We start from the raw sequence: 16,406 nt of genomic DNA, 5'->3' as shown, positions 1-16,406 counted from the left end.
CCCAGCACTTTGGGAGGCCGAGGCGGGTGGATCACGAAGTCAAGAGATCGAGACCATCCTGGTCAACATGGTGAAACCCCGTCTCTACTAAAAATACAAAAATTAGCTGGGCATGGTGGCGCGTGCCTGTAATCCCAGCTACTCAGGAGGCTGAGGCAGGAGAATTGCCTGAACCCAGGAGACGGAGGTTGCGGTGAGCCGAGATTGCGCCATTGCACTCCAGCCTGGGTAACAAGAGCGAAACTCTGTCTCAAAAAAAAAAAAAAAAAAAAAAATTAAAAAAAAAAAAAAAAAAAAAAAAAAAAAAAAAACTGGATCATCTTACACAATAATCCAATAGGGCTACTTCAATTATATGTATATTTCTCAGACAAATTATTCCAAAAAGAGGACCAGAGGAACAGGGAAAGGAAATAAAGGAAGGCTGCAGGGAAGGGGAAAGGACAAAGCAGGACCTCATAGAAGGGGAAAGGGAAGCTCCGGTTAAACATACAAAGAATAGGCCAGGCTTGGTGGCTGACGCCTGTAATTCTAGCACTTTGGGAGGCCGAGGCGGATGGATCACAAGATCAGGACCTCAAGAACCCTCTGGCCAACATGGCGAAACCCCGCCTCTATCAGAAATACCAAAATTAGCCGGGTGTGGTAGCGGGCACCTGTATTCCCAGATACTTGAGAGGCTGAGGTGGGAGATACTCAGGAGGCTGAGGCAGGAGAATCACTTGAATCCTAGAGGCGGAGACTGCAGTAAGCCGAGACTGCGCCACTGCACTCCAGCTTGGGCGACAGGGTGAGGCTCTGTCTGGAATAAACACACAAGAAAACAGATTTATTTTCTGAGACGGAGTCTCGCTCTGTCACCCAGGCTGGAGTGCAGTGGCACGATCTCAGCTCACTGCAACCTCCGCCTCCTGGGTTCAAGAGATTCTCCCACCTCAGCCTCCCGAGTAGCCGGGACTACAGGAGTGTGCCACCATGCCCAGCTAATTTTGTATTTTTTGTAGAGACGGGGTTTCACCATGTTGGCCAGGCTGGTCTCTATCTCCTGACCTTGTGATCCGCCTGCCTTAGCCTCCTAAAATGCTGGGATTACAGGTATGAGCCACCGTGCCCAACCCTGTCAGATTTAAGAAACACACCAGTACCCTTTTAACAAATATGACAGAAAGGAAATGTTCCTGCTTTTCTCTAGGGAATTAGGGGCAGGAGCAATGAGGGCTCAACTCCCTCTTCTTCCATCATGAGCGCTGGCTCTCCAAGCTCAAGTGTGCTTCCCGTGAGTTCCAGCAGGCAGTCTGCAATGACTGATCCACAAAAATGTCTTGACACTAGAGCTAATCTAGCAATGGTGCAGAAAAGAAATACACAGGGCAACTGAAACCAGACTCCACAGTCCTTGATTCAACTGTTTACTAATCGGAAAGGTCAGTATAGTCAGTCCTTTATCTTCTGCTGGCAAGTGGTTTTTGTATACTTTATTACAAATAAAACAATATTGCTTGACAGCATCATCTGTCATCTCACAAATATATGACTACACAGTCCTAAATAGTATATCGCTAGGAACTGAGCTTTTCTTAAAAACAAACAATAACTATACTAAGTCCTGCACCTTCAATCTATACAGCAACTTTAATAAATGTGGAAATGAAATTATGATTTATTAATTTACATAAAATTACTTTATACATTAAAGAATAATTTTTCAAATTGTTACAAAAAACAAAGTTTGAAGCTGTCATTATTGGGATTCATGGGACGTAGTTTGCTCTTCTATCACCTGCTTCACAATTTCTGCCAGTTTTAGTCGATCTACTTTATCTGTGAATCCACGACCTGAAAGCCAAAAAAGAACCAGGTCAGTCCTCAAACTCTCAAAGAAGTGGCAGACTCTTGACAGAGACCAGTCAGGTCCAGCTTACCAATATCAAATTTGCCCTCACCAGTGGAGAAACCACTCCCACCACTGATCAAAAGCAGTTCAGATCCCCTATTTTTCAGGTAGCAATTGTACAGTTCCACTAACCTGGCAGTAAAAATCCAAAGCTCACCACAACATACAAGCAAACCACAAAGAGAGACAAGATTTTTATACTGCACACAGCTGACCAATGACTCATATCCAGAATATAGAAAGAATTCCTGTACATCTATAAGAAAGATACAACTCAGTGAAAAAAAAAAATGGGTAAAAGACTTGAATATGTACTTCAACAAAAGAGGAAATCTAACTGGCCCATAAACATTTAAAAAGTACATCAGTGATCAGGGTAATGCAAACTAAAACCACATTGCAATACCAGCTACATACTAACCAGGATAACAAAGATGTTTTAAAGACAATAGAAACAGTTGGTATGGATGTGAAGTAACCAGAACCCCCAAACACTGCTAGTGGGAGTTCATAAATTCATACAACCACTTTGAAAAACTGGTGGTAGTACCCACTAAAGTCAGGCAGATGAAGACCTCCATGAGCCAGCAATTCTAATCCTATACACGTAAGATAGCTGAGCTCATCAAAAGACATATACAAGAGTATTCATCACAGCCCTTTTCTGAATTTCCCAAACCTGGAAATAATCCTGAAGTCCATTCGACAGTAGAATGGAGAAATATAGCACATATTCATAGAATGAGAATGAATGATCTGCTGCTACACAACATGGATGGATCTCATAAATATAATGACTAAAATATATGTGACTAAAAGAAGTCAGACATAAAAAAACAGACTTGTGTGATTCCATTCACAAAGAATACAAAATCAGGCAAAATTAGGCTATAGTGCTAGAAATCAGGACTGTTATTACTCTTGAATGGAGGGAGGGAGTGACCGGAACAGGACATCTACTACATGATCTAGGTGCTGGTTACAGAGGAGTGTGCACTTTGTGAAAATTCACTGAAGTCCATAATTCGTATGAGATCACTTTTCTAAAATGACATATTTCAAGTTTTTCTTTAAAAAAAAAAATCCCAGGGAAGTGAGTCTCCTCCAAGTATAGGAATGGCCAGGCTAGAACTTTAGATTTCTTATGGCATGTCTAAGAAACAAGTGAGGCAGGCCAAGCACAGTGGCTCATGCCTGTAATCCCAACACATTGGGAGGCCGAAGTGGGTAGATCGCTTGAGGTCAGGAGTTCAAGACCAGCCTGGCCAGAATGGTGAAACCCCGTCTCTACTAAACAAAAATACAAAAACTAGCTGAGTATGGGTGGTGTGCACCTGTAGTCCCAGCTCCTTGGGAGGCTGAGGCAGGAGAATCGCTTGAGCCCAGGAGGTAGAGGTTGCCGTGAGCCAGGATTATGCCACTGCACTCCAACCTGGGGGATAGAGTGAAACTCCATCTCAAAAAAAAAAAAGTCAGTTCAAGAAATACATCTCTACCTTATTTGCCTGGGGGAAAAAACTTAACCAGCAGTATATCTGGCAAACTTTCTCCTCTTTGGTGAAACAGCTTTTCTCTAAGCTAAGCAGATCAGCAGGGTCAGCACGGTGGACTCATTGTCACTTTGTCCTCTTTATCCCTTGCAGCACGTGTTGCTCCTTAATGACCTCGTGAACAGTCCTGGTATCTGGGAGTTCTGAAATCTGGGTTTTTTTAACCCAAGTAGTGTGTGATGGGGGCTTTCCAGTGCTGAATCTGCAACACGCAATTCACTTGAACTCTGGAAAATAAGTGAAAGGGCCAGACATCCAGATATGCCTGGCAGTTAATGTAGAGCTAACGCACATTCCACAATGCTCCACTCACTCTCCAGCCAGCCTCACTTCACTTCCAGACAGCGGCAGCTCAGGCCCGGAAGAGATCCTACAACAATGTTCTAAACATAATCACTTGTCTGAATTCCTGGGAAAGGGAGTGATGAAGACTCCTACCATTCCAGCTGAAGCTTTGCAGAGTATCTCTTAGGAGTTTGCATTCCCGGTTATACTTCCAAGCCTCCTGCATTACTTCATTCAGTTTCTCATCTTCATTCTCTCCTATTGGTAAGGATGAAGAGGAAGTTGCATTTTTCCTGCAGCATCATGGGGTTTTAGTGTGAGAGATGGAAGGACGTGATGTCCAACTGGTTGAAAAATAATGACTGAGTTTGCAAAACTTCACCAGACATAGGCTTTACTGCTAGTCCCTGTATTATGTAGACCACATCTGGTATTTGGACTCTTTTACTGTGACATCCTCATACAAATCCTCTGATGGCCCCAGAGTCTTATCACCGGGGGATGGGAAACAGGCTATGGTAGACCCTACTGTTGAACAAAAGACACCTGGTCAACCGAAGACCAAAAGTGGGAGAGTGGGCTACCTTCTTTCTCCTAAGCTCATTTCTTACTTTAGAAAGCTAACTGAGGGACACTATATAAGTTGTCTTAAAGCCTAGGGAATCTAGGGAGATAGACAGGTCAACTCAACCATTTTCTGGCCTAATACGTGAAGTACGTCATTCATCTGATGAGAATAGCCCCTCACACCCTGTTGAGTGGAGAGAGAATATAATGAAATAAAGCTTTCACTCCAAAGGACCCACATGTAAGTCACTCTGCCCATGATAAGAGTAGCAGCAGGAGCTGCTTCTCAACTAGGGAGGTGTTCTCATATTTGTGAGCTAATGGCAGCCTTGCACTCTAAAGGCTCTAGAAATACTGAACAGCCTGCAATGAGATTCAGACCCTACCCATACTTTCCATTCTCCATCCCCCAACTTGTGCCCTTGTTATAAAACTAAGAAAACACAAAATTGCATGCTTGCCCTGACACTGCCAATTAATTCTAAACTAGAAATTTCACAGAAAACCAAAGGAGGGTAGAACTTAACTGCATTTCTGAGCTCCCACTGTTCAATCTTTTTAGTGGGCACAGACCACCTTATATAGTGTACTTTTCTTATAACACAAGATGAAACAACCCAGAATTAAACCATTCCTTTTGCCATGTGCATGCATACACCTCCCCCAACCCTCTCTCCACCCTACCTCCCCCGACACACAGAGGATTAGTAAATGGTGTGACCTTTACCAGCCTGGGGGAGAATACACTGAGCAATCACATCTCGGAGTTTTTCCAAGGCAACATTGGAATCCTCAGCTCCATTCTCATGGTCGTGGATATAGACACTGTCCTTTGGCTTGGTGCTTTAAGAGTTTGAGGGAGAGGTAATGACAACATGAGACCCCAAAAACCAACTCTGGACAGATACTAACTCTAAACATAAGGCAACATATTTCAGAAAAACAATGATACAGTATGTCCAACTCCTGATACTATTTAAAGAGCTTACCATCTCCACCCTCTTGAGAGGCCAAAGAAAGGTAGACCCCTGGTCGAGCAAGTTAAATTTCTTAAATTTCAGAACCCAGTACTCAGCCATTCTAGCCATGAAGAAGAATCCAAGAAATAAGCTCAGTTACCCAAGTAACTTCCTCTTCCGCAGAATGGGGTTGTTCACTGAGTGCAGGGGTTTGAGGCTGACTTTCAGATCCTGAATCCTCATATTGGCCAGCTGTTCCGCATGTGCCTGCTGGATTCCTGCAACCACTGCCTGAATGCAAACACTGCCGTCAGTTTTTCATATTCATTGCTGGGCACCTAAAAAGCCAGTCTAAGAAAGTGGAAAGGAAAAGCTCAAGGTACTAAGAAGACAATTTCACACTTATGCTGAAGGAATGTAAATATTTTGATAAGGTGAAGGACTCTTCCCCATGGATCAGCAGGAACCAGGGAACACCAGGCCAACCAAAGGTCACACAACAGCTAGCCTTTCGTCCCTGGTCGGGAGACAGAAATGCAAGTAAGAAATACCAGCAGAACCCCCACTCGCAGCCACTGCTGAGGGGAGGCGTAAAGAGAGGCACATATGGACATCAGCAGGAAGGCTGGCAGGCTGCTGCCCAAGAAGCCTTACAGACGGGACTGATTCACCTAGCCCTGATGGCTCAGAGCCCTGACCATCTCACATGGTGGGCATGGCCAAGCCTGTGGCCACATGATCGAGGCCACAACCAGTCAAGTAATTTATAGTGAGAAATAGCTGTCATGGAGTCTGGAACTCTTGAAGTTTGTGCTTTTATGAACAGTGTATGCTCTCATTATGGGCAGACCAAATCAGCAGAAGGCTTCATAGGAATATGATCCCATTTTTGTATTTTAGAAGAAGGACAAACTGTGTATATGTGTGTGTATCCCAGAAAATGATCAGAAAGTATACATCAAGCCACAGATTACCTTACCTCTGAGGGTTGAGACTATGACAGGGGAATGAAAGGGAAGTTTTACTTTTTCTTTTAATATCACTCACTATATCATCTGAATTTTCACAACAAAATTTGACAATTTTTCTTTTTTTTTGAGATGGATTCTTGCTCTGTCTCCCAGGGGCTGGAGTACAGTGGTGCAAACTTGACTCACTACAACCTTTGCCCCCAGGTTCAAGCAATTCTCCTGCTTCAACCTCCTGAGTAGCTGGGATTACAGGCATGTGCCACCACGCCCAGCTAATTTTTGTATTTTTAGTAGAGACAGGGTTTCACCATGTTGGCCAGGCTGCTCTCGAATTCTTGACCTCAAGTGATCCACCCATCTCAGTCTCCCAAAGTGCTGGGATTACAGGTACAAGTCACTAAGCCTGGCCAAAATTTGACAACTTTTAAAAGTAGTTACACCTATAGTCCCAGCACTTTGGGAGGCCAAGGCGGACGGAATGCCTGAGATCAGGAATTCGAGACCAGCCTGACCAACCCATCTCTAGTAAAATTACAAAATTAGCCGGGTGTGGTGGCACATGCCTGTAATCTCAGCTACTCAGGAGGCTGAGGCAGGAGAATGGCTTGAGCCTGGGAGGCGGAGGTTACAGTGAGCCAAGATCATAACCATTATATTCCAGCCCGGGAAACAAGAGTAAAATTCCCATCTCAAAAACAACAACAACAACAACAGTAGTTCCATGGTGTGCATGACATTAGATCAGGAAAAGCTGGAACTCATTTATGGGCTCTGTATTAGCTATGCCTTTCTGCATCTTCACATCCATTTAATCAATAACGGCCTGGCCGAAGAAGGAAGCAGCTCAAGGTCATGAGCTCAGGCTCCTAGACAGGGCTTGGGTGGAGAGTGTTCTACACTTCCAAAGTTGACCATTCATATCCTGACCACTTTTTTTAAGACAGTCTCATCTGTTGCCCAGGCTGGTGTGCAGTGGTAGATCTAGGCTCACTGCAACCTCTGCCTCCTGGACTCAAGCGATTCTCCTGCCTCAGCCTCCCAAGTAGCTGGGATTACAGGTGCTTGCCACCATGCCCAGCTCATTTTTGTATTTTCGGTAGAGATGAGGTTTCCCCATTTTGGCCAGGCTGGTCTTGAATTCTTGACCTCAAGTGATCCCCCCACCACAGCCTCCCAAAGTGCTGGGATTACAGGGGAGAGCCACCATACCAGGCTTTATCTCCTCATTTTTAAGATCTTGAGGAGTGCCACACTGTAACCTCTATGTGCTGACAACCAGGATCTAAGTAATCCCTTTGGATTTTACAATGACCAAACCGTTTCTGGACTACAGGAAGACAACTACCTACAAATCAAAGAGAACACAGAGAACTGTACTTTCCAGTTCTCCTTTTACTTCCATGTTCCAGCTAAACTTAGAAAGAGACTTCTAACACTTCCACTCTACCCCTTCAAGATGTTAACACTCAAGTCTCTGTCATTGCTTTGAGCTCCCAGCCACACTATGGTCCCACCCTATACATCTCATTCGTTTGAATGTTCTTCTGCCACCTCAATCTCTAAACCCTAAGAGACTTCCTCTCACCCAAACCAGCCTCCTTCCTAATTTGTCAATGTTATCACCAGTTATGCCACTCCTGTCCCCTTATATCTAGTCTGTCACCAAAAACTGCAGAAAATTTTTTTGAAAAACATTTAGCCTATTCATTAACCTCTACTTCCCTGCTCCCGTAGCCACCCCCAGCTTCTAGATTACTGCAGAAGTATTAGGTTGGCAAGTCTGCAAGTTGCCAAGTCTGACTGGCCATCTCTAAATACCTTCCTAGTGGCAAATCTCAAAAAGCTATCATGACCTCTCAGTTGCATCCCACTAAGACTTAAACCCCTCAGTCCACTTGCAAAGCCTGGCCCTGTCACACCCATCTCATTAACTTCCCATTAGTGAGGCCAAGTTGTTTTTCCCAATGATGTATTTGGATCTCTGTTTTTTGCTTATGTTGTTTACCACACACAGGCATTTTACACTGTCTACTCAAATTCTTCAAGGACAGCACATGCCTGAATATGAGAAAGAGCTCAAATGCTGACACATAATAGACAGTTAATACATGTGAGGGGTTCTGCCTTCTCTTTGGGCAAATTACATCCCTTCAAAGATGTGCTCTTTTTCTGAATTCCCACAGCATTCACAGAAAATTTAACATGCAAGGCTCTGATGTTTGAAATGTTCCCTCTGTTTCATGTTTATTGGCCTTGCCTTCCCAGCCAGTCTTGTTTAAAGCCTCAGGGGAAGGGAGGGTATCTTAAACTGCTCTGTGCCCCCAGTCCCTTTGCAGAAATATGGAGGCTATTCCTTTGAGTGCCCCTAAGTGCATATTCACCAGGCCTTGATTTGGTCTTTTACCGAAAGAAGTTCCTTATTTTGGATCCTAACTCTCAGGAAACCAGAGATGTTTCTTTGGGAAGGATCATGTCCTGTGCACTGTTTTGCCTTTAGCCCCTCACTAAGTCAAGCCCCAGCATTCCTTCCCAACGCAGCCTTTTCAGCCAATAAATAAGCATCATTCAAAACCTTGTCCATCATCAGCTGAGCAGAAGGCAGCACATTATCCAGGGCCTCAGTGGAATTGAGCCAGGGGTGGTCCAGCACTCCCTCAATGGTGAGTCTCTCCTCCGGTTTGACCTTCAGGAGCCTGTAGAGAAAATGGCAACAGGGCTGCCACGCACAGTTGCTACTATCAAGAGGCCATAGGGAGTTCTTGGGCCTGCCTCTAAACAGCTCTAGCTGGTTCTGACTTCCCACTGACTTCTGCAAGCCTAGGCTTTCCACCTGCAGAGCACAGCGGGGATTCTAGTCTCCAGCCATTTGCAGGGGTACTATGGCTTGAGGCAGTCCTTTCTATACTGGAAAAAGTGAGATTAAAATGGTAGAAAAGGGCTTATTCCAGTGGTACTTCTGAGTTCTAGGGTTTAAGACCTTGAATCTCCATAGTGAGATTTCTAGGACAATGGACTCTAACTTCCAAAAGGAACTCCAAGTGCTCTTTTGTCTGACAGTGGCTGCAAAATTAGTTGAAGGGTCATGAGGTTCTGAAAAAGCAGGTTGCTACACTTGATAAAACTCTTAGATAGCACCATATGGCAGGACATGAACCCATTATTCCAGAGACATTTAAAAGCTAAAAACTTATAGAGTCTCTGAGATGGGGATGGCATTCCTTCTAAGCCCAGGGTGCTACTTCTGTGCCGTCTGCCTTCAGATCATGCTTCTTTCCATCTCATTCATTCCCGCTGATGCGGTTCCTAGCTCATCTCTGCACGTTCCCTCCTTCCAACTCCATCTCCTCTCATTACAAATGTCAGGACAACATGCCTAACTGCTCCTCAGCTTGCCTGCAACCTTCTTCTGGATCATTCTGAACAAGGGCTTCAGATTATAAAGAAAGGATTATTTGGAAAATCCCAAAACCAAAAAGATAATCAGTGTTGCTCTACAGACGGGAAATGTATTCTACAGAAAACTGGCAAAGAACTACTTCCAGGACATTGAGGTTTTGGTCAAATAGCAGGGAATACAGCAAGGAAACAGCATGTGAGGACAGATGGTGATTTAATCATTGCACCCACGTTCCTAAAATCTTTTACTTGTCTCTTTAGAAAACAGTCCCTCTTTATAGCACACAGAACCTGCTCCCAACCCCCCAACCCCCAACCCTCCAATCAACAGGACAAGCTCCCTTCTGAAAGGGAGCATGGAGAAATGGCAGTGCTGTCAGGAGACAGCTCCCAGGTACTGCCCTAAACACGCACCTTCATCCCATCACAGAGGAAGAAACTGACCAACAAAGGAGAAACTTCTCAGTGAAGCCCCAGCAGTGGGAAGACGGTTGCAGTGCCTAAGGCCACAGGCAACCAAGCCTCCCACACATGTGGGTGGAAAAACAAACATATTCCAATTTAGGTCTGACATCTTACCTAGCCCTCCAGTTACCAAAGGACTCTGAATGTCAACTCTCCCTCATCTACACACTAGCTGTAATTCTTTTCTATTTTTGTCTTTTTTATTTTTCTTATTTTCACTAGCCGTAATTCTTTACTAAATCTTCCCATCTTAAGATACATCAGAGCAGCCAGGTGTGGCGGCTCACGCCTATAATCCCAGCACTTTGGGAGGCTGAGGTGGGCAGATCACTTGAGGTCAGTAGTTTGAGACCAGCCTGCCCAACATGGTGAAACCCCGTCTCTACTAAAAATACAAGAATTAGCCGGGCGTGCTGGCGTGTGCCTGTAATCCCAGCCACTTGGGAGACGGAGGCAGCAGAATTACATGAACCCAGGAGGCAGAGGTTGCAGTAAGCCAAGGTTGACCCACTGCACTCTAGCCTGGGCAACAGAGCAAGATTCCGTCTCAAAAAAAANAAAAAAAAAAAAAAAAAAAAAAAAAAGGATATGTTAGAGCAACCAACGAGCCATGGGACGGTAAAGGGTGGGATCCAGGCCTGACAAACCCACATGCCCACAGCATCCAAGGAATGAAAAACCAAATGTGGTGTCATGATCTCAGCACCTAGTTCACTTTCTGGCATCATGTGTCCCAAATGACGTGCCGGCTCACATGCAAGAAGGAGAGCACACCAGGTTTCTAATTTAGGGTCTTGAATTAATGTGCCAAGACTGGCTACAGAGGGACCTGGGTTCACACCCTGGGGACAAAGTCTAGGGATGCAACAGGAGGGAGGAAAGCTTCGTTCGCACCGAGGTGTAGACACTGAGAACAGTCACCTCAGGCTCCAGAGAAATTTCTGTAATATTAAAACGGGAAGGAGCCCGCCTGAGAAACCAACGACTTTTCTCCACCCACATTCTCTTGAGCTCCACCACCTGGAGGCCTCCTCGGCCTCCCTGCCCAGCAGCCCGCAAACTCACTTCCTTACAACGTCTTTGGCCATCTCTGAGATCTGACTCCACTCTTCCTCTGGGAACTCAAAACTGCCTGTCATGATCTTTCTCCGCATATCCTTTGGGATAGTCCGGCTGTGGTGTTTGGAGTAAAAAGGAGGATATCCGCACAGCATCACATAGATAATCACCCCTAGGGACCACAAGTCACAGCTCTGAAAACAAAAAAGAAAATGGTCACTCACAGCAGAAGCAGAGCCCCCAAATAAAGCCTCCATGACAGGCCCAGAAATAACCCCTGCAATATACTGGCTGCTATCACCTAGAGTCACTTAACAGACAAGGAAAGCTGAAGGAAGTCTTAAGAGAACTAGGCTTTCTCTCCATATTTTCAATAAGCTACCAATACTACATACATGCATCCCATCATACAAAGCCAGCCTGGGATGAAATAAACAGGTACTTTCATTCTCACTCTTCAGGCCCAAGCATCTATCTGATCCTTGTGTACAGGTATAGGATGCTTTGCCCCAGCCAGAAAAGTAATAGATACAAACCAGCTGGCTGTGAAACCTGTATGTAGAAACAAAGCGACTAAGACACAGGTAGGCTCACCTACAATATAGCACAGGCCACTTCGTAAAGGCCCAAAGCAGTTTGATACAGATCATGGAGAGGACTGGAGGGAAGAACGGAAGATCTAAATGCACTCCTTTGACCATGAAGGACTCACTGAGTCCATCTGCAAGCTCTTACACCATTCAGGGGGTAGAAACTGTGGAAAAAAACAAAACTGCTACCAACTACCATGTCTGCAGGTGGTAACGTGACTCCATGGCCTATAATCACTGCATAAAGAAAGGACTCCTATTTCGGTTAAATGCAGTTCTATTTGCTTTGAAAACTGGGTCTGCAGAGGCTTCAATTCAAGCCTTTCTTGAACGATGAGATAAAAGAGGTATCTGCCTAAGATGGCAGCCCGGTGAGCCTGCCACTCCCTCACACCACAGCTGTGTGCTGCTCTGAGAAGTGAGCCTGCCACTGGGGCCCCACAACCCCTCACACCACAGCTGTGTGCTACTTTGAGCAAAGGCTGGATAACGGGGCGTCTCAGCTACTCTCACCCATGTTTTCTTTCTTTCCTTTTTTTTCTGAGACAGCATCTCGCTCTGTTGCCAGGCTGGAGTGCAGTGGCGCGATCTTGGCTCACTACAACCTCCTCCTCCCTGGTTCAAGTGATTCTTGTGCCTCAGCCTCCCGAGTAGCTGGGATTACAGGCGCACACCACCATGCCCAGCTAATTTTTTGTATTTTTAGTAGAGACAGGGTTTCACCATGTTGGCCAGGATGATCTCGAACTCCTGACCTCGTGATCTGCCTGCCTTGGCCTCCCCAAGTGCTGGGATTACAGGCGTGAGCCATGGCACCTGGCCTGCCCATGTTTTCACATTATACTAGTAGATATTTGTGGATGACATAACTCATGCTGTAGAACAGAATCACAATATAAAATTACAGGGGTGGAAAGGGACCTTCAATCCCTCACTTTCCAGAAAGGCAACTAATACTGCAGAGATCATGTCATCTCTCAGGTCTTCTGTCAAGAGTGAAACCAAGTGACCTCAACAATGTCACATAAAGAGTAGTGGAGCCACAGCAAGTGTCCCAGCCTACTGCCTTTTTACCATTCTCAGGCCCTTCTCTGTCATCTATAGCTAGCCTCAAGTCCCCAAGTAGCATCATTTTTTTTCTGATCTACTTACTCAGTGACTCCAGGGCCTGTTTCAAGAGGCCCGAAACCTCTTGTGCTTTAGAATAGACAGGATCAGGTGAGTGCAGTGGTTCATGCCCATAATCCCAGCACTTTGGGAGGCTGAGGCAGGTGGGTCACCTGAGGTCAGGAGTTCACGACCAGCCTGGCCAACAGGGCGAAACCCGGTCTCTACTAAAAATACAAAAAATAAGCCGGGCATGGTGGCAGGTGCCTGTAATCCCAGCTACTTTGGAGACTAAGGCAGGAGAATTGTTTGAACTCAGGAGAAGGAAGTGACAGTGAGTAGAGATTGCACCATTGCACTCCTGTCTAGGTGACAAAGCAAGACTCTGTCTCAAGGAAAAAAAAAAAAAAAGAAAGAATAGACAGGATCAATGTATGGGCCACAGGCCAGGCGCAGTGGCTCATATCTCTAATCCTAGCACTTTGGGAGGCTGAGGCGGGTGGATCACTTGAGGTCAGGAGTTTTGAGACCAGCTTGGCCAACGTGGAGAAACCCCATCTCTACTAAAAATACAAAAATTAGCCAACTGTGGTGGCATGAGCCTATAATCTCAGCTACTTGGGAGGCTGAGGCAGGAGAATCACCTGAACACAGGAGGCAGAGGTTTCAGTGAGCTGAGAAAATGCCACTGTACTCCAGTCTGGGCAATAGAGCGAGACTCTGTCTCAAAAAAAAAAAACTGTGGGCTACAGATTAAGAACCACAATAGTACCAAGTAACATTTAGGAGCCCTTGCTGTGTGTATCAGATACTGTTCTTTACTGGGTATTTTATGAAGTAAGAAACAATAGTACCATAAATGACCACAAAGTGTTCTCCAACTTGTGTGTCTCAGAAATGGCCTACCCCTCAAAACACAAGCCAACCACATCTTTTCAGTGTGGCCAGTGGATTGTACAGACAGTCAAAAAAATAACCTGATGGGTGATCACAGCTCCTAATTACTGCTGCAAAAGCAAAATGAGTACAAACCTTATTTAGTATTTCAACAAACAAAAACTTGAATTCCAAATACTTTTCTGCAAGTCTGGCTGCTTCCTTGGGGCAGGAAAATCAAGAGGTGAGAATGGAATTGGCCACATTCCCAGAAGGCTACAAACACCTCACTAAAGAGGAGAGGTTGCATCTGCTTAATGAAGAGAAATATCTCTTCCTGTACCTTGTTGTAAGTGTAGGGCGTCGGTGAGGTAGGTATGATGCCAGATTTCTCCTTCTGATGCCTTCTTTGCGCCTCCAGTACCTGTCAAGAGTCAGACCAAAGGGGACCACTTACTGAAAATCACACCACCGATAACCTGCCTTGAGACAGGCTACTATAAGACTGAAGAAGGTAGACAACTGGCAATCAGCCAACAACAACAACAAAAAAAAACCTCCACATAAACACTACGCTTCTAAAAACTTTTTTTCTTAAAACCAGTAATTTATCCATCAGCCAAGGAAAGACCCAGGTCAAGTACATAAAGATCAAGTTCCTAGAGAAGATTCCTCTCTTATTCTTGCCCATCAAGTAGTCTGAGAACACTGACTTTTTCCTGGGGGTATCCCTTACACCTGTGCAAAAGCAGATCTGAACTGTCCAGATCAGCTTCAAGGCATCTGTCACAATCAGGGACTACACCAGTCACGTCAGTCTAGGTGTTCAGTGCTCCAAGGAGGTAGCCACTGCCACTGTGGGACCATCATCCTGGCCAACTTCTCCAATGTCCCAAGAGGAGGGACTTCAGAGGTGGGCACATTAGCAATCCCACACCCAGACCTACTTGATACCCCTGTGCCCATGAAGCTGCGTGGATGGAAGATACAGCTGCTCCAGCTTAGCTGGGGGTTGCACTGCCACCTTGGGCAACTTTGCAAAGGCCACCTTCAATGCCATCTCTAAGACCTGCAGCTATCTTACCTAACAGAAATTCACTGACCATCTTATAAAAACCTACACCACAGTCTCCACGCAGAGGAGCTGGGCTCCAACTGTGACCACCACATAGAGTTTTTACACAAGAACAACAAAGTGAATGAATTAAACCTGAAAAATAAAACACCATTCACAACAGCAGAAAATATATTAAACATTAAGAATAAATCTCACAAAGATGTGAGAGACCTATAAACTGACTATATAATATTGCTGAATAAAATTATGAGGCAAACATCAATGGACTGATACAGCTTGCTTATAGGTCAGAAGGCTCAGTATCACTAAAATCTTAGCACCTCCAAATTGAATGACAGCTCTAAAACAACCCCAGTCAAAACTCCCAGTAGTTTTTTATAGAAATCAACAGCTGACTGTAAAGTTTACATGGAAATGCAAAGAAGTCAGAATAGCAAAAACAACTTTGAAAATGAAGAACAAAAGTAGAGGACCAACACTACTTGATTTCAAGAATTATTAATTTGTATTAACTTATATTATTAATCTGTATTAATTTCTTTTGCGCACACAAAAGAAAAGATGGTAGACATCATTACTCATTAGGGAATTCAAGCTGTAGTAATCAACACAATGAGTTATTGGGGTAAAGACAGAAAAAGAGATCAATGGAACTGAACAACGAGTCCAAAAATAAACTCATACATATATGTTCAATGATTTTTTATGAAGGCTCAAAAGCAATGCTGCAGAGAAAGGACAGCTTCTTCATTAATGGCTGCTTCTGAGGGTGGGGCTTAAAAGATAAAAATTAAAACAGAGCTGGGCACGGTGGCTCATGCCTGTAATCCCAGCACTATGGGAGGCCAAGGCAGGCCGATCATGAGGTCAAGAGATCCAGACCGGCCTGCCCAACATGGTGAAACCCCATCTCTACTAAAAATACAAAAATTAGCTGGGCGTGGTGGTGCACACCTGTAGTTCCAGCTACTCAGAAGGCTGAGGCAGAAGAAGCACTTGAACCTGGGAGGCAGAGGGTGCAGTGAGCTGAAATCATGCCACTGCATTCCAGCTGGTGACAGAGTGAGACTCCGTCTAAAAAAAAAAAATTAGAGCAACAAACTGGGCTCAGTGGCTCATGTCTGTAATCCCAGCACTTAAAGGGGCCAACGTGGGCGGATCACTTGAGGTCAGGAGTTCGAGACCAGCCTACCCAACATGGCGAAACCCCATCTCTACTAAAAATACAAAAAATTAGCAGGGTGTGGTAGTGGGCGTCTGTAATCCCAGCTACTTGGGAGGCTGAGATAGGAGAATCACTTGAACCCGGGAGACAGAGGTTGCAGTGGGCCGAGATCGCACCACTGCACTCCAGCCTAGGCGACAAGAGCAAAACTCCATCTAAAAAAAACAAAACAAGGCCGGGCGCGGTGGCTCAAGCCTGTAATCCCAGCACTTTGGGAGGCCGAGGCGGGTGGATCACGAGGTCAAGAGATCGAGACCATCCTGGTCAGCACGGAGAAACCCCGTCTCTACTAAAAATACAAAACATTAGCTGGGCATGGTGGCGCATGCCTGTAATCCCAGCTACTCAGGAGGCTGAGGCAGGAGAATTGCCTGAACCCAGGAG

The 16,406-nt window shown here is 45.1% G+C and overlaps 1 protein-coding gene across 4 annotated transcripts in view; it reads right to left on the bottom strand.

Moving 5' to 3' along the window:
• Positions 1-1,393: 1,393 nt before the first annotated feature.
• The window catches only part of MAPKAPK5 (MAPK activated protein kinase 5), a 38,683-nt gene continuing 23,670 nt past the window's right edge, over positions 1,394-16,406 (bottom strand). For 2 of the 4 annotated variants that reach the window (XM_017542687.2, XM_037743609.1), the window contains 7 exons: positions 14,063-14,143; positions 11,153-11,340; positions 8,799-8,919; positions 5,416-5,546; positions 5,018-5,139; positions 3,883-3,987; positions 1,396-1,836 (listed from right to left, as the gene is read on the bottom strand). In XM_017542687.2, coding sequence (XP_017398176.1) covers positions 1,742-1,836; positions 3,883-3,987; positions 5,018-5,139; positions 5,416-5,546; positions 8,799-8,919; positions 11,153-11,340; positions 14,063-14,143 — 843 coding nt within the window. In that variant the 3' untranslated portion in view covers positions 1,396-1,741. Of the gene's footprint in view, positions 1,837-3,882; positions 3,988-5,017; positions 5,140-5,415; positions 5,547-8,798; positions 8,920-11,152; positions 11,341-14,062; positions 14,144-16,406 lie in introns of all 4 variants that reach the window. The other 2 variants (XM_017542694.2, XM_037743606.1) reach the window with 2 other exon arrangements.

The sequence above is a fragment of the Cebus imitator genome, unplaced genomic scaffold (assembly GCF_001604975.1).
Source record: "Cebus imitator isolate Cc_AM_T3 unplaced genomic scaffold, Cebus_imitator-1.0 Scaffold8, whole genome shotgun sequence".
Taxonomy (NCBI): Eukaryota; Metazoa; Chordata; class Mammalia; order Primates; family Cebidae; genus Cebus; species Cebus imitator.
This window is presented reverse-complemented; position numbering and strand designations above follow the sequence as displayed.